This window comes from Bos grunniens, chromosome 1 (assembly GCF_055505025.1).
Source record: "Bos grunniens cultivar Pamir isolate PY7600 chromosome 1, Bosgru_T2T1.0, whole genome shotgun sequence".
NCBI lineage: Eukaryota > Metazoa > Chordata > Mammalia > Artiodactyla > Bovidae > Bos > Bos grunniens.
In genome coordinates, this window is record NC_141165.1 from 78,874,409 (window position 1) to 78,893,694 (window position 19,286).

Genomic DNA, 19,286 nt, shown 5'->3' on the forward strand with positions numbered 1-19,286 from the left:
TGTGACATCAGAAAGGTCATTTTACCCTGTTCTTGTTTATGTCCCCAGCCTCTGCTTCAACTTAATGCACATATCATATGATGTCCTGGGGAAGAGAAGAGGTAGTGATTGGCCTCTTTATGGAAGCTCTGCATGAACAGAGGAGTTTGTTTCCATTTTCACTGACATCCTTTCCCTCTGCCTTCCTTCTTCCAGGATTGTGGTGGTCTCCTGTCTGAAGGAGATAACCAAGGCTGCTACCCGCTAGATGGACACATCCTCTGCAAGACCTGCAACTCTGCCCGCATCAGGGTGTTGACCGCCAAGGCCAGCACTGACCTTTAAATCCAGTCGCCTGTTTAGCGGTTAGTTGGTGGATCCGAGAAGGATGAAACACAAGAAAAATATGACAGAGAAATAGGAAAAGAAAGGAAAGGCAATCAAGCTATGGGGTGGTCTCTGCTTCATCCACTATTAACCTTTCTGTAGAAACACCTAGAATATGAGATTTTTTTTTAAGTTCTTACAATACACATTTCACAGTTAGTCATGTAGAACCTTGATAGGCCTTTGTTCCCAAGGACTTGCACATTTTTGCACGGATTATGCTCCATCCCATTCACTTCTGCATTCCTTTAACTTTTAATCCCTATGTTTGTCTCACTTTTCATCTGGTTGAATGGCTTTTTTTAGTGTGGTATTTGCTGTCACACAGTTTTTCCTGGGTAAGTCTGCCAACTCCCAGGTGCTTTTCGGCTTGAAGGCTCCATCCTATCACTTCCACACTGCCAGCGATCATAAAAGATAGTCATTCATTTTCTGTGTATTGAAAAAAATTGTCTTTTATTGCTCTAAACTAGTCATGTCCCTTGGGGAGAAAATGCACAATTTTATGTCAGGTTATAAAGAATTTAAACTGTAAATTACGTAGATTAAAAGAAGCTGAATTTGCAGCCATCCCAATTCAAAATCTATAATGACCAGTGGTGGGACTCATTTGAAAATAGATAATGGTGAGAGAGAACCAAACTTCAATATTTTTTCTGCAGAAATTACAGATGGGGTATGCTGGAAAAAGCATTTTGGGGTTACATTTGAAAAGGCATTATTATGCCTCAAATATTAAAATTTTCTTTTTCCATGCTACCTGGATATAATAATATGGACAGACTTGGTTTTCTCTAGAATATAACTTCCAATACTGCTCCACTTTTCATATCGGATATGTTGTGACATTTTGTTTGTTTGTTTGGGGAGGGAGGACATACAAACACAACCACCAGAATGTGTAGCTGTGTTCCTCTAGAGGAAGATATCTATAGACAACTGTTCGGTTTTTTTTTGTTTTTTTTTTTCCAGGCCTAGGTCCATTTTACCTGACAATTGCAAATCGGGGCACATAAAATTGTCTTGGTTTTGTTTAGTTTACCTTAAAAAGACAGGAAACTTGAAAAGGTTGTGAAACCACAGTTTCATCATTCTTATAATTCTTCTGCAACTCAAAATACATATTGCAGGAGACATTTTCATATCACTGATGTGACATTTACACCACACTTTCATAGACAATCACTGAAAAGAAATTGCCTTTTTGAAGTAAAAATATGCAGAGTCTAGAATCTTCAGTCAGATTCTTTTGAGGCAGTGAAATGCTTGCCTGCTAACTGCAGAACCACATACATTTTTTTTTTTTAATGTTCTAACACGTTTCCTTTAAGGAAGGACCCTTCTCTTAATAGCAGGTTACCATCTTGTAAACAAAGTATTTTGGATTAAGATTTGTTCAAATCTTTTTTAAGATTAGGTCAACCTTTTTAAAAACTTTCTGCAAGTATATACTTTTAAATTACAAAGTATTTTAAATATAACAAAAATATAGATAATAATATAATGGATCTCTGTGATACCCAGTTTAAGAAATCAAATATAACAAATATAGCTACATTCCCCCATATACCCTTCCTTGATTCCACAAAGATCTTTTTCATGATTAGAAAGTGATAAACTTTTCTAGTCTGACTTTGTTTTTTAATTTTAACACTCAGAAATGAAAAATTATTTGTGAATGTTTTGCATTGCAATCCAGACCTCAAGCATCCCAATTACATTTATTTTACTTTAGTAGGAATAATCATAAAGGTGGTTCATTTTTTTTTTTTCCAATAAGATATCCTTAAGCCTATGGCTCTTCTAAGTCAATCTGTGGCTCATTTGCTTTGGTTACCAGTTTTGTTTTAGAACGACCACAGCTTGAGCTTTTCAAAGGGTCCTTTGACCACTGTGCTTTCCTTACCTTGATTCCCTTGTCCTTGACCTCACATTTCTCATAATGTGAGATACAAGAGGTCCACTTTGGGCAGCATGTGGATTTTAGGATACAATGGCAACTGTATCACTGAATTTCTGTCTTCCAAATGAAAGGAGAGACCATGCTGATGACCTCAAAGAGTACTGACCATTAGACAATTGGGGTGATACTATCTATAATCAGCTTGAATTGCTTCAGCAATTTGTTTTTTATGAAATACTTGGGGAAAAAATGTATCTTTTGGTCAAAAGGAAAGAGCCCAATTTATTGAGGGGTAGAGTTTATCTCTTAAAATACAGTCTTATGAATTTTGCCAAAAGAGGGAGGATTTATGAAATATTTATACTATAAAAATGCAGTAACATTCTACTTGTTGGTTACAAGTTGGTTTAAGTTCTTATGTAACTGAATGTTTACATGCCAAGAAAAAAGAGAGTTATAAGAAAAGGCTGTTACAGGCCCCTCACTGTGACACTGCCAGAATAGTGCTTGCTTACAATCTTTATAGTGCGTTTTTATCACGTAACCTCAGAGTATCTTTACCAAAGATTTTTAAAGTAAATCTCTTTTTAATATAGACTTATCATACTTTTATAATAATGAATGTGCACACCTACATATACAGAATATTTAGATTTAGATTTTTTTCTTTCACAAGGTATAAGGAAAGGATCCTAAAATATTTTATTTCAGGATTTCTTAATTATATGATTTATATTGCTTTCTTGTCTTCTATTAATCATTTGGTATCAGCAATGCCAAATCACTCTTTACTGTTTTAGCTACATGAAATGATGCCTATAACAGATATAAAGATCTAGTGCCTTAAGGATTATAATTCTACTGTCTTATGATATGTTGTCTTGATTGTTATCATTTAAAGACATAGATAATAGAAAAAATCATAGAGTCTATAAGAGAAAGCTCGTAAAAATATACTAAAAAATATACTGGTTTTTAAAAAAATTGTCACAAACAGAAATATTTGGCAATTCCATGTAACATGAGAGACATGGAAAAGGAGAAAAAACCCACTATGTCCTGGGCTCTGCAGATTGTTTTATAGTCAGGTTTCTCCACCACCTGGATCCCCAGCTCAGACTGACTCAGTATGGAGTCTCATCTGTGAACAGATTGGCCTTTAAAACTCAAAATAAGTCATATGTTCCAGCTAAATGCATCAAAGCTTTGAGATCCTGGACATCTCTGCAGCCCAATGATGTGGGTTCTTTTTCCTTTCATTAAAAAATTGTTTTTACCAGAGCAACTTCTCTGATCAAAATGACTTCGTTGTGTGTATGCTGATGAATACAGAGGAGATATCAACACTATAACTGTTTCCTCACTATCTAAGATTCTGCAGAGATGTTTGCGATGATGTTTCAAGTATATAATATTCTAATTGCATTTAAACAAGTATTTTGTATTTGGGTTCAGGGGAAGGAAGAGAGCATTTTACCATGGGGCTGTCGTAGAGGGTTTATGGAATATAGACAGGACTCTGAAAACACAACTCCCAACAGTTTTCCTAGTTAATAAAAATCCTATTAATGTGAACCAGCCAGGAATAACAGTGTTATTTCTATTTGATATGGTTTAGGCTTCTCTTGTCAAATCTGCATTGGGGCTGCCCCTTGATCCCTCCATTATCAAGTTTTGAAGGGTGTTGGGGAAACCATGGCAGCTGCTAGGAAGATCAGGGAAACACTGATGTAACCTCACAGCCTCTCACCATTTCTCTTGGCTTGGAAAGGCTTTTTTTTCCATATACATTTCTAGAAATATTGCTATGCTACCTTAGTATTTCACATTTGTAGTTTAAACAAGCGATTGTCCATCTGTTGCCTAGAGCTTCAGTACATGTGTGTTATGAATGAAATATGACAGCATGTTCCATACCCTGCTTTAGCCATCTGTAGGAAACCAGGAGGCTGGAAAAGATATACCTCTGCAAAATGTGCCTCAAGTTCATTTCCTGAGATCGCTCTTTTGGTGCACTTTCACGGGAGACAATCAGAGAGCAACGTGCATTTGTGCCTTATTTTTAAAGAAAACTTTACACTACTATGAATGCTCCTCTGAAGAGTCTTCACATAAATAACCCTCCCAAATCTCAAAGATGTACTCATTGAAAAGTCAAAATCCAGAGATGTCTGAACTCTTCATCTTAATGTATTCTAGCAGTATTTCTGTTCTCGCCATCTCTTGGGAAGTACCTTATGGTACTAAATTAGGAAAACATTTTTAAGCATTCTTATGCCACAGGTGATGTCTTAGGTGTTGTTAGTGAGTAAGTGGTCTTATTTAGTGGTCTTACTCTAGTTTTAGTCAGCAATGAAGACGTACTTCCACTTGATCTATTCAGCATACCGCTTTAATTGCCACAGTCTTTTGGTTTGCTGTTTTTTATTTTTTTTAATTTTAATAGTATACAGAACCAGTTGAGGATCTTGGTTCTGAGTCATTATTATGGTGCAATCATGAATATATCAGGTCAAGTCATTTCCTTGACAGGTAACTTTTCTCACAAGGCTGTTATTTGCTGCATGCTGTGTTCAGTTGCTCAGTCGTGCCCAACTCTTCGTGCCCCCGTGGACTGTAGTCTTCTAGGCTCTTCTATCCATGGAATTTTCCAAGCAAGAATACTAAAGTGGATTGCCATTTCCTCCTCCTCCTTCCTGACCCAGGGATCGGACTGGTATCTCTCATGTCTCTCCTGCATCGGCAGGTGGATTCTTTACCACTCTGCTGCCTGGGAAGCCTGGCTGTTGTTTAGTTTGCTTATTGTTTCAGCCTTTAAAAAGTGATCTGATTAAAGCTGTGTGACCTGGTGAGAGTTCTCTCTCCCTCCCCCTCTCCCCCTCCCTCCTTGTCTCCTTCTTATTCCTTAACATTTCTACTCATTAGTGTTATCCTGATTGGACTTTTCATAAATAAATTAAATCAGTACATTACAGTCCTTATGGAATTATGATCATATTAGGAGAAGAATTGTACTGCAAAATATATGCAGCATCCATAAATCCTTTCTTTAGAAAGGCATATTTTTCCAAACTGTGTTTATTCATAAAGTGAGGTGAGATAATAGAGTCTTTGGGTTTTATTTTAATGAGTTTTCATCAGGGATTCAGATCACAGAGTTCTTGGCAAATTCATTTATGACTGGCCTACTTTTCTCAGCTATAGGCAAAGTGATCTTTCTAAGACTAGCTTAAGGTTTTGTTTTTTTTTTTTAAATCCTAAACATTTTCACCAACAAGACAATCGTGTTCTTAAGTGATGGCATGTTATTTTAGATCAATGAAACTTGAGAATTTTCCATATTATCCTTCTGGAATTTTTACGCGTATTAGCATTTTTTCCCATGACAATCATATTAAACCCTAATACTTCAGGCACAGTATTTTACAGGGAATAGATCAGCAATAGTTTTTCCTGAAGCACATATTACAGACTTGTAGTCTTATAAAAATTAACCTGAAAAGGATCTGGATTTCTCAGTAACGCATTAAAATTTGAGTCTGAGATTCTTTTGATTCTCTGGCTAATACTGATCAAAAATATGCCCTCTGTGTCTGTTTTTTATAAATTTGTTTGGAAAAAGCTTATAATTCTAGGAATGGATTTCCATTGTTGATTTCTGTCCTTAACGTTGTCTACAAGTTGACCTTGATTTTCCTTTTTGGGAAGGTCACATATGAGAAAAGTAAAAGCATATCTAATATATACAATCAATACACAAATGAACTTACCCAGTTTTAATAATAGTCACAGTGAATATATTGTTTTGATAAATAGGTTTTTCTGCTTGTTTGTTTTGTTTTTTAACCGGTCTCCAAGAAGAGAGGAATACGGAGGGAAGGAAGAATTTGAGAGAAGGGGAAGGTCACAATTAAAACACTGACATGAGGATTCTTATAGAATGTAACTCAGAATTTTCACAGAGGTTTTAAGGATTGGCAGTTGTAGCTTTTTAAACAAATAAAATATATTTCTAAGTTTATGAAGTGTTTAAAAATCACTATGGCTAACACTGTATTTTTCCCTTGTCAGAAGAGAATTAAAAGGAGAGCTGTTTCTCAGCCCTGTGGCATGGCCATCACCACACAAGACTCTGTAATATATTCACTTCATCCCTTTGCAAGAGGGCCATAGCTCACTCTACTGTGACAGATGGCGATGCCTATTCTTACATAGTCTTAAGCAAGCTCCAGTACACCCTAAGCATCTCTAAAGGTTAGAGGTTTCTGTTTTCACACACTGAGTATCTCATCCTTTCCAATGTAGGTACCTGGTGAGCATAGTAAACAGGAGTTGCCTTGGTCTGTGGATCTCTTGTTCAAATCCAGTCATGCGCTTTCTATAATGCCCTGCCTACACAGCTATACTGGAATTGATTTGTACCTTTTCTCCTTTTTAGTTGCAAGCACAGAAAACTAACATTAGATTACTAAGTTCAAAGAAGAATAAATATAAAATGGCGTATTTTCCTATCAGTATAGAAAGGAAGGACCCTTACTCCTTTCTCTATTTTACTTTCCTGGCCCCTGTGCAAAAAAAGTTGTAGACACTATTTGTGTTATCCAACATACATGTGGCTTATTTTGTGGAAAGTTGTGTGGAAGATGCATTTTATTAAACTCATTGACTTTTCTCCTATGAAGTTACAAAAACGAAATTGCTAAAATCTTTTTTCTTTATTTCTGAGTGTTGCATAATTTACAGCAGTTTCTAACTACCCTAATAAACCTCTCTCATTCTAACCCTTATTATAAGCACAAGTTTTGTAACATTCTATAAGCAAAAGTTAGATATACTAGAAAGAAGAGGGAAACCCATAACTGCGTCTTTTGTAATACTTTAAGATGGTTGCATTAATCCTTACCCACTATGTGCTTGCTACTTTTTTCAATAAACTAATTCACTTAATGGGCAAGTGGAAACATCATTCACCTTCCTTTGCTAGACATTGACCTAATAGACCCAAACAGAAGTCTTATTAAATGACACACACAACTACACAAAACTGTAGCTTCTAAATTCAGTTTTCAGCCCCAAGAGTAGAATGATCTACCAAGATTAACACTGATTTCACTGTGTCATCTTCTGTTCTACACCAGCGTAGAAGGCTATAGCCAACCCCAAGCCTCAGCGCTGTTCCTAGACAAACATAGGCTCATGGGTCTTTTAAGGACCTGAATCTCCTATTACTTTCCCAACAAGTCACCATTCCACATCTTTTCAGAGCTCGCTAGTTTGTAGTACTATTCATGGCAGTCCTTCTACTATTGGGGCAGCTTTTTTCTACCAAAGTTCTTCCTCATGTTAAACAAAATTCGGCCTCTGGAGCTATGCACAGGAAGTCTAAGGTCTATATCTTTGCCTCTAGGTCAGATACCACTCTTTCAACTTTTCCTCATTTATCAACATAGTATCAAGTTCAATCATCCATTTGCTTCTCCTTCGAACAGTTAGATCCAACAATATTTTCTAATTTTATTTCAGTCTACTAAGTGAAATGTAGCCAGCTCTTTGGGTCAGGCTAGGTAAAAACACCCTGTCGGACACGACTGAGTGACTTCACTTTCACTTTTCACTTTCATGCACTGGAGAAGGAAATGGCAACCCATTCCATTGTTCTTGCCTGGAGAATCCCAGGGACGGGGGAGGCTGGTAGGTTGCCGTCTATGGGGTCGCACAGAGTTGGACACGACTGAAGGGACTTAGCAGCAGCAGCAGCAGGATTGAAAGTAAATGGAATTGGAATCATTGAAAGGAAACTGATATTCAATGTGGAAATTTCCCCCAAGGACTCAGACCCAGGAGAGTGAAAACTGGATGAGGTTAGATCTCGCTTGTGTGTAAAACAGTCCTCTTACTCTGTGTACTTCACTGTTTTTGATGTTACCAAAGTCAACATAGGGTTCAGTTCAGTTCAGTCGCTCAGTCATGTCCGACTGTTTGGACCCCATGAACCGTAGCATGCCAGGCCTCCCTGTCCATCACCGACTCCCGGAATCCACCCAAACCCATGTCCACTGAGTCAGTGATGCCATCCAACCATCTCATCCTCTGTCGTCCCCTTCTTCTGCCCTCAACCTTTCCCAGCACCAGGGTCTTTTCAAATGAGTCAGCTCTTCGCATCAGGTGGCCAAAGTATTGGAGTTTCAGCTTCAACATCAGTCCTTCCAGTGAACACCCAGGACTGATCTCCTTTAGGATGGACTGGTTGGATCTCCTTGCAGTCCAAGGGACTCTCAAGAGTCTTCTCCAACACCACAGTTCAAAAGCATCAGTTCTTCCACACTCAGCTTTCTTTATACTCCAACTCTCACATCCATACATGACCACTGGAAAAACCATAGCCTTAACTAGATGGACCTTTGTTGACAAAGTAATATCTCTGCTTTTCAATATGCTGTCTAAGTTGGTCATAACTTTCCTTCCAAGGAGTAAGCATCTTTTAATTTCATGGCTGCAATCACCATCTGCAGCAGTCTTGGAGCCCAGAAAAATAAAAGTCAGCCACTGTTTCCACTGTTTCCCCATCTATTTGCCATGAAGTGATGGGACCGGATGCCACGATCTTAGTTTTCTGAATGTTGAGCTTTAAGCCACTTTTTCACTCTCCTCTTTCACTTTCATCAAGAGGCTCTTTAGTTCTTCTTCTCTTTTTGCCATAAGGGTGGTGTCATCTGCATCTGAGGTTATTGATATTTCTCCCTGCAATCTTGATTCCAGCTTGTGCTTCCTCCAGCCCAGCGTTTCTCATGATGTACTCTGCATATACATTAAATAAGTAGGGTGACAATATACAGCCTTGACGTACTCCTTTTCCTATTTGGAACCAGTCTGTTGTTCCATGTCCAGTTCTAACTGTTGCTTCCTAACCTGCATACAGGTTTCTCAAGAGGCAGGTCAGGTGGTCTGGTATTCCCCTCTCTTTCAGAATTACATAGGGAGTGGGCTAGTATTTACATATGTCATCCATTAGATTCCCATTTCTTGGTCCATGTTCAACCCTTTCACTTTGTCCTTGTCTTCTCAAGAATGAAACATTTCTTGTCTGTGTTCCTATACTGAATATGCAAAAAGAGTTCTGGACTCTTTATAGGTTCCACATAAATATTTCTGGCTAGTTTGGTTTTTGAGATTTGCTTGCATTTTTCTGGGCTCAAATGTTAGTACCTAGAGTTGTTACACTCTTGATGAAGTGAGCAGCTTCACCACTCAATCATTTAAGAACTACCCTGAAGAGTCCATGTTTTCTCTATACTTTTGTCTTTCTAACAAATTCATCTCTTGCTCATACCCTCCATTTAATAATCGCTTTAAGAGAATCAGCCCCTAAGTAACTTTGATTAAAGTCAACTGCAATAAAATCAGATAGGTTCAGTCTGCACTCCATAGGAAGTGATAATAGCTTCAGGAAAAGTAATTCTTCCCAGTGACATCAGTTAAATCTTCATGGAAGAGTGAACTTAAGAAATCTTGATTCACTGGTTTGATTTAGAAGTTTAGAGAAGACTGTGTAAAGCACCAGAAACAAAAGGAAAGCATAGGTTATTTTCAGAGAAGATCCTCCACTTTAAGTATAGCTCATTCTAGAATGTCCTTCACAGAAGAAAAGGTTTCCAGATATTCAGGGTCAGTGAGAAGGGAAAGACATAGAGCAAGATTGATTCCGTTTGCTTTTTCATCTCTGTGTAATTTTAAGATAGGAAAAGTTGTCAAAATATAATCCAGCTCAGACAGTATGAATAGGAATCTTTTTTGGTAATGTACAAAATGTACATTTTCATTGGTTCTTAGCTACGTAATCTACTCTTGCACCAAGCACCCCTATCTTCTGAGCCTCTACAGTATGACAAGCAGGACACCGTATTTTCCTGTTGCTTCTAGGTCCATGATTGTAAAGGACTCCACATTTGTCTATTCCACTTGGTGTTAAAATTCCCTCATGTATGTACTGATAAGTGAAAATCCAGGCTCTGCTTGAGCATCCCCTGCATCAGGGAGCTCTTATTTCTTAAGTTCTTCCACTCCCTCCATTGTACTTGGTTCCAAGCTCCCAGAACCAGTCTTTGGGGCTTACGTGCTCCTTGGTGCCACACAAAATTAATCTCAGTACATAATAAAACATTGCTTCCTCCCTGTTTTCCTTCCTAACCTATTTTGCTTTTGGCAACACATTTCTTTAAAAAATAAACTGTGGTTTTTTGGGGGATCTTTTTTTGGTTTTTTTTTAGCTGAAGATTATTAAAAAAAGCTTTAAATATCCTTAAAAATAGTCTGAAGGTTTTTCTGAGGGTCAGGTTTAAGAGTATGAGTTTTGGGTTGCAGTTCTTACTTTCTTATTCAAAAGAAAAACTATCCTGACAGTTGTTACACAGCTTCATGCCTTCCCCCACTAACTAATCCGTGAAACACTCTCCCGTTATCCAGGCTGTTGATAATGACCTTAAAATGCTGGGAAATGTCAGCGTGTGATTTCCACTTCTAACAAGGCAAATGTCAAAAGCAGAAGATGCTGGTTCTGTTGAAAAGCATTACCTCTAGCCAGTTGTTCTGTGTGAAAGGAAGTAGGTTACATTATGTTGCAGTTTTATATCGAAATTTATACACAAGTTCAGTACAGTTGAAACATGGCGTTAATTACAGTTTATGCCACATGTCTCAAAATCCTAAATTCAAAACTTCAAAAGTTATTTAGAAGATGTTGGCTAAATCCATACAGTATGCTTGTTCCAAAGACATTTGTAACCAAAGATAGATGGGAAGTAGAAAGACAGCCAGAACACTATACCAGGCACTCGCCATATATTAGTGGTCTCTGGGAGGATAAGACTTGCAGGTTCTTCCACCCCAGCCTTGACTCCAAGAGCCCTATTGGCAGAAGCTGTCATCAGTCTCCTGGGCAGGGGGCTTTCCAAGCTCTAAAATAATAATTCCTAAGATAGTTTACAAACTGCTTTCGCACATGAAACAGCTCTGGGAGGAAGGTTATTAATAGCCCTATCCTGAAAGAGAAAGCCAAGGCTCAGAATGGTTAAGTGACTTGCCAAAAGCAATAAGAGCTGGTAAGTGGCAGACCTGGGGACGTACCCAGGTCTGGCAAGTCCAGTGTTCTCTCCAGTGGCTGCTTTCAGGGCACCACATACCTCAGAGCATGCTGGATGCCTCTTACAGACCCCCGGGGCCCCTGTTTGAAGGCATCCAAGAAATTCACACCGATCACCCAGCTATCAGGTGGCAGAGGCATATGGGCGCTGTGGGGTTTGAGACCGTTCAAAGCGTGCGTGCATTTTCTGTGTCTTCTCGTGGGAGACTGCTCGGCAGTCTGTCTGATTGGCAGTGTGACGGAGCCAGTGAGGAAGGGCACCGCGAAGAGCAAACACTGGCACTGAAGCACACTGCAGCAGATTTCCCCGGAGACTCCGGTTTACTTTACATTAACTGAAAACCTCTCTGGAACTGTGAGGTTCCGAATATCAACGGAGGCCACGCATTTAGAATTCAGTGGCGACACACAGAAGTGAGTTGATCCTTAAGACATTTTTCTCTTATGTGGGCTTTGATTTATGCCCCACAGAGGCAGGAACTTCTGCAGGTAAACAATGCATGTTGTCCTCTCTCTCAGCTCACATTTATCAGGGCCCCACCAAGTGTATGTCATAGCATCAGGCCGAGCCAACCAAGTGACCTTGACCTTGAAGTGTCCGTGAAAAAGTGCTATGGGATGGATCGTGATTCTGCCACTTGCCTTTTGCTGTTTGAGAGCCTGGGCTTCCCTTCCTGTTGTCATTTTGTGTTTCCTGTGGGCTTATCATGGGGAGTTTGGTACTGTTGTTTCCAGAATGCTTACTTGGAAGCCAGCCTGTATGTTCTAGAACATGAAATGTGGCGGTTCAACACCTGGGTATGCCTCCTCTTGAGCAGCATCTGTCTGGAAACAGTGCCTTTTGATGTGTCCTCTTGGGTTTTCAGTTCCTCTCATTTCTAATTGTAGTTGTTTGACTTGAAGTTAAAATCTGTTAACTGAAAAATATTCTTTCTTCATCTGAGTTAAATCTACTGCAGGGAACCTTAAAATGAGCTTACCTAATATGCTTTCTAGGCATCTTCTTTCCCAGGAGGCTTCCATCCATCAAATCGGTCTCATTATCCTTCTGCTAAATTCTCTGGGATTAATGAGGGCCGAGTTAAATAACAAGTGGCTTCTCACCCCTTTCCAGTCTGCACACCTGGGAAATACAGGTGGTGCCAGGGGGCAGCAGCTGAATGGCTTTGGCTGAGATGACATTCAGACACCGGGAAGGAGCCTCATTTTCCAGTGAGGTTTGATTAATGTTATGATTGATGGAGTGGAAAATGATTCTTGTAAAATCAATGATGTACCCCGCCCCCCCCCCCCACACACACACACACAAGAGTGGATTAGCAGAAGAAGCACTTTGAGAACTCTTCAGAATTTTCTAGGTGGGTATGCCTGAGCTGAGACTCACTTGGGTGGAACCTGTGATGTCTTAGACAAGGAATAAAAGGACAGTGAAGTTTTGAATATGAAAAAGCAGCTCATTAAAAAAAAATAAAGACAGCCATAAACTCCAGTTTATCTTTATGTAATATAAAGGAAATTATGAATGCATTTTTTTCTTCCTCCATTGTACACAATGTTACCCCTCATAACTAGGAAAAATACAATTGTGTTGTCTTCAGAACACTCACCCGTGCATCTGCATGCACACATGCTCACACACTCACACACACTATCTCATACACACACACACATCTTCCAAGAAAGCTGATGCCTCAAAAAGGAAATCTTATTTTAAAACACTTGGATTTTTCAGGCCAAGAAACTAATAATTCCTAGACCTGACCCAATTTTGTGACTGCCAAAAAAGAAAAGAAAAAGCTATTTAAATTTTGTACGGATCCATTTATCCTTTAGAGTATGCCAAAGCAATTTGAGGTGGGGGTGGAAACTAAGGTATTTATCTCTGCAGCTGGAGGCTCTATGTATCTATCTGCTGGGAGTCCGATAAGAACAATTCTTGGGTGATTATTATTGATACATTGTGTTGCCGCTTTCTCCAGTGCCTGCTTTCCTTCCTACTCTTGTTTAAGAATAAGAGTTGCTTTTTTAACTCCTTGTCCTCCATCATGAAGGAGTAAATATTAAGCCTAAAGACTTCCCTCACCAAATCATTTCACTCCATTTCTGAACTAATTTAGAAAGTGCAAAAGAGGGAGAGCTAGCTTTTCTTGGATACATTTTCTCTTTTTCTTCTTTCTCAGGAGACAAATATAAAGGGAAAAAATCCAGTTCCTTTTCATCTCTTTGGGTGACAGTTGATGATCCCTTAGTAATTATAAACTAGAAGTAGGAGAATAGCATGGCCAGGTTATGATGTATCTGCCAACATGTTTCATTCCTTCAAATTCAGACTTTGAGAGGAAACGGGATTTTATCATTTAAATGCAAACAATGGGAATGACCTCATGTTTTAACTTTGTCACAGAAAAGGTGAGTTGATATTTAGCAGTGTTTGCATTTCACTAACCCTCTGTGCCTTCTGCTTAGTTTTTAGATGAATGCTATTACAATAACATATCAGGATGAAATTACCAAAAAGTGTTAAGTGCCTCGGACCTGCCTCACTAGATAGCAATTTGAAACTGGGGTAAACCATGCCAGCCTTCTTACTTAACTGAAATGTCTGAACCAAGGGTTGAAAGACCAGTAGTTTATAATGAAGTCACTGAAAAATCATTTTAAATAACTTTCTTCTTTTTGGTACCTTTTATTCTCTTGGGAAAGCTGATGAGCAAATTATCCAAGAATTAATTCTTATTAAACAGTCAGAATATCCTCCCCCCCAAAAAAATCTGAATTTGTCCTCATTAATTTTCAAGAAACATATGAAAAAGCAAATAGAATTAGAGATGGCATTGATTGTCTGATTATTTAACACAAATGAAATTTTGTGATTTAATGTGCCTTAAGGGAAATGTAAAACTTTCACAACAGGATTTTTTGAACTTTTACTGTGTTATCTATGCAATTAATTACTTTGCTTTTTATTTTGTCTTTTAAACTTCACCTTTATCATTTGTTAAACAGACTTGGGGCTGCCTCCTTTTCTACTGGGAGCATGTGCAGTTATGAGATGCACCCCCCCAAAAAAGGCAGGGAAAAGAAAGAACTTTCTGGTAGCAAATCTGTGCCGTGAAGTAGACTTGACATGAAGATGCAAAGCGGGAGGATAGTAATTTTCTCTGAGCTGCACACACCAGCTTTTATTTCATGGCTTTGTCACAGGCTTTTCTCCTTCTGTGCTGTCACCTTTGAGAAAAACGATTGCACCTTCTCCAAGTCTGCCTTTTAACAGCTACAGTTGAGTTGGCAAGACTTCCCCAGCTCTGAATATAGCCATTTGCCGACTCCGGCCTCTTTGCGAGACTGACTCAAATCTGTGATCTTCTGTTCAGCATACACATCAGCAAAGTGAGAAGATGAGCACTAAATATAGGCTCTATTAACTTTACTTTTAGATTTACTGCCTTCAAAAAGTGCCTATTCTGAGAAACATAGACGTTCTTCCTACATATGTATGTACACACGGTACCCAGAGTCATACCGTGCAGCCTTCAAAAACACACCATCGAAAGGAGTAGGTGCTAAGAAAAGGAAACCTTGCCAAATGGAAGAAAGTCACTCATTTCCAATATCCCCTCCCGAGTGGCACCGTGAAACAGGCTGCAAGCACATTTCCTGAGCATTCCTTGCTGATACAGCCACTTTATATTTTTATCCTACTGGATGGTGGCATATTGCTGAGGTTTCCTGTACTCTACTTCAAGGGAATAGATTATGCTTCATGGAATTGGAACATTTAGTCAGGAAAAAAAGGTTGTTTAAGAGAATCAATGAGCCAGGGCCTCTATTAGGATATGTGTCATATGTGTGTTTTATAAACTTAGCATTGGTGAGCTTAGAATGTCAGCACATTGCTTCTCCTTTTATCTCTCAGGCTCACATCAGTGAAAACTAAAGTCTTGGCTCTGACAATTGGAGGCTCAGGGGGCCAAATGCCCTTGCCAGATCCTTAGAGCATCTTTACTTTGACTCCTAAAAATAGTAGCACATGCTATTTACTGGCTTTTGCTTCCATGGTTCTGTCACTGATATAACAACTGTAGATATTGTCAATGGAGCAGCAGCTCAGCCTACAAAGTTGGATTCCTACCCAGCTGTGGCAATAAGAGAGGGTCCAGACCAACGGGGCAAAGTAGACTATGTATGATTTTAGGAAAAGGGTTGAAGGGAGGACGTGCTTCCAAAAAAGATCTTTCTCAATGTGTCGTCTGACTCAACCAGCTGGCAGATTACACTTGCCAAGTCGCTCTCTTCCCTTAGAAGTCAGTTAGCTCCATGTTTGCTTGATTCTGTCTCTGCTTTGGAAAGGCAAGGTACCTCCAGTGGGCCTTTCCCCAAGGAAGCTCTTGCCATCCTCTTGGTCACAAAGTTGTCTCCTATCCCACCCAATTTCACAACAGGAAGTAAAGGGAGACAAGCAATGGAAGGTGCTTCCTGTGTCATCGACATCAGTCACCATTCTACTTTCCATCTAAGGGGCTCCACTGCTTAAACTAGGGAGGAGGGCAGAACGGATCATGGTTTTATCATTACTAGAGTGTGGACCATCTTTCCTTAGTTGTCTTCATTTTATGAGATGACTTGTCTCCTTGAAGAAAAGTGATACTCTTCTCTAAAACTGTCTGCTCTTCCTGTTCATGTTCTTGTTATGTTTTTACTTTATTCAGTTTTAAACACTAGTCACTTTCTATTTTGTTAGAGAAAAATGTGCTAGATAAGAGTTTGGAAATCTCCACGATATCAAAAGGGGCATTGGAATACCATAGTTTTTTCTCCTTGGAAACAAGATAGACTGGGAAAGATACAGCATGGTTTTGTTCCAGGTTTCAACCTGATCACGACTATGAGAGAGTTTTATGTAAACGTTAAGTGGTATTTACAAAAAGATAGATCAGGGAAAAGAGGGGTTAAGCCAGGTTTTCTCTATGCTAAATGTGTCAAAGAACAAGAATTTCCTACTAACTATAATCATAGCCCCACCATGATTGCTACAAATCTGAATAGCATTCTCTGACTTAGGGAAAGCGACACAAAAAACACGTAGAGAACATGCCTTTTTTCACATATATGATACTGACAGAGCCATGGTATTCCCAAAATGCAGATTTCTCTTTTTTATTCTTAGCAAATTACATCGCTCCTCTACATCATGAACCATCACTGACAAGTCCAACATAGCCCTCGTGGTTCCTTATAAAAGTAAGAGAATAAAATCTGTTATAAGCAAGTGATTTGGGTTATTTTCTTTTGTATTTATACATTACCACCTCTATTAAATCATGTTTAAATTTACCCTCTATCAGTTTTTTCTATCAATTGTTTTTCCAATGCTCTATAAGAATAAATATGAAAATCGTATTCCTTTTTTCTGTTAAAAAATTGCAACTATGTTATTATATTTAGAAATCCAATAAAGTTATTACATTTACTTGCTTATGTGTGGAATTCTTTTTGAGCTGGATAATCCCTGTCTCTTTCCCCCTAACCTCTTTTACTGTGATTCATTTTTTACATCATTTGCTTTCCATATGGTCTTCTGAGAAAGGGAACGTCTCTCAAAAGAAATATGATGCCAACAAGAATATGAAGGCACCCACTCTTTTCCACTGTTAGCACAGAACATCTTAAGGTTAGACATGTTCTAGAATTAGTTGACCACTTTGTCTTAAACTTTCAAGTAAAGAACTTTCCCCTTTTAAGTTGGATCCAAGCAAATCAGTTCCTGAGTTGTGCGTGTGGTGGGGGAGGGGGATGGTGGCGGCGGATGGGGAGTTCTCCACTCACATCACTAATGGCTGGCTGACTTTTCACACTTTTATTCTATCTGTTCTGTGTATACTTTTCCAACATTGAGAATCTGCTTTGCTCTAGGCTCCTTGAGGGACACAGATATAAATCAGTCACAGTTCCTGCTTTGAAGAAGTCTATAGTCTAGTAAAGCTAGGTGCAAATAACTGGTAAGAAGACAGAAAGAATCAGACACTTGGGAGAGTATGACTCAACATTTTCAAAACTTTTCACAGTTCATCATATCATGTTTAATAGTCTGTGGTCCGCAATGATTCTACTCTCATTTTCTATGTGAAAATGCTAAGAATGTGAGAAATAAAGGTAACAATCCAAGATCACCATTCACTGAACACTTGTTTTTAATTTTTTAAACAAAGCTTCAAATTAAGCCAGTACCCTGATCCCTAGTCCAGTCTAAAACTTAAGAGTGAGTAGAACGACAGGGTACGTGAAACTCCTTCTATGAAATTCAGAAAAGGGTATCCCTTCTCCTTCCCAGTTAGGCTTTTGGTTTTATCTCTTCAGCCTCATGTTTCAGCTTACAAATGCTGAGAGAACTGAGAGTCTAACAAGGGGCCACCATTTTCAGAGATGCTGGACACAAGGTGTGTTTCTGAATTAACAAATGATGGATATAGCACTAGGGCACAGGGTGTTCATAACTTCTTGCCAGAAAGTTGTAAACAAAGAAGCGCATATAACATGTAACGTTGGCTTTTCTTTCCCTATTTTTCTCAAATTGCTCGCTTTATGATCCTCAGCCCCCTTCTGCTTTGTAATTTAACACTGCACACATATTATTTGTCCCTATTCATTGTGTGGGAGCTGGGAGGGCTCTTAGCATGTTTTCTGATTTTTCAAGGAAATACTAGGTTCCAGAGGTAGGAAAGAATTTACCTAAGGTCACAATGTAATTTAATTACAAAGCTGGATCTTGTGTCCTGACATGACCCTCAGTCCTGTGCTATCATACTGACAACTTTAATAATGTGAAGGGAGTAGAAAAAAAGTTCTATCTGTAATTTCCATTTCTAGGAAAAACAAAGACAATTTAAAAATGAACAAAAGCTGAAAGGTCTTGATGACTGTTTGTTGCTGTTTTTGTTCAGTTGTTAAGTCCTTTCTTTTTGCGACACCATGGACTACAGCCTGCCAGACCCTTCTGTCCTCCAATATCTCCCAGTATTTTCTCAAATTCATGTCCATTGAGTTGGTGGTGCTATCTAACCATCTTATCCTCTACCTCCTTCTCCTTTTCCCTCCAATCTTTCCCAGCATCAAGATCTTTTCCAATGAATCAGTTCTTCACATCAGCTGACCAAAGTATTGGTACTTCAGCAACAGTCCTTCCAATGAATATTCAGGGTAGATTTCCTTTAGGATTGACTGGTTTGAGCTCCTTGCAATCCAAGGGTCTCTCAGGACTCTTCTCCAGCACCACAATTTGAAAGCATCAATTCTTTGGCACTCAGCCTTCTTTATGGTCCAGCTCTCACATTCGTACATAACTACTAGAAAAACCATAGCTTTGACTACATGGACCTTTGTTGGCAAAGTGATGTCTGTGCTTTTTAATGCACTGCCTAGGTTTTATCAGGGCTTTCCTTCCAAGGAGCAAGCATCTTTTAATATCATGGCTGCAGTCACTGTCCAGTGATTTTGGAGCCTAAGAAAATAGAATGTTCAGGGCTTCCCTGGTGGATCAGAAGGTAAAGAGTCTGCCTGCAACACAGGAGACCAGAGTTCAGTCCCTGGGTCAGGAACATCCTCTGGAGAAAGGAATGGCTGCCCACTCCAGTATTCTTGCCTGAAGAATTCCATGGACAGAAGAGCCTGGTGGGCTAAAATGCATGGGGTCACGAAGAGTTGGACATGACTGAGCTGCTAACACACACACACACAGAATATAACAAAAAAATTCTAAAAGACTTATTTCATAAAATAAACCAGGAAGGAATATCAGTGACACATAAGGAATGTTGAACAAAGAAAATGGCAATCATACAGTTCTATCTCAAATAACATGAGTTTATCCCAATAATACAG

At 38.9% G+C, this 19,286-nt stretch overlaps 1 protein-coding gene across 40 annotated transcripts in view; it reads left to right on the forward strand.

Annotated features, from left to right (window-relative positions):
- LPP (LIM domain containing preferred translocation partner in lipoma) overlaps positions 1-13,204 on the forward strand; it is a 760,918-nt gene extending 747,714 nt beyond the window's left edge. For all 40 annotated transcript variants that reach the window (XM_086398886.1, XM_086398829.1, XM_086398964.1 and 37 more), the window contains one exon: positions 196-13,204. In XM_086398886.1, coding sequence (XP_086255012.1) covers positions 196-324 — 129 coding nt within the window. In that variant the 3' untranslated portion in view covers positions 325-13,204. The remainder of the gene's footprint in view (positions 1-195) is intronic.
- Positions 13,205-19,286: the final 6,082 nt, after the last annotated feature.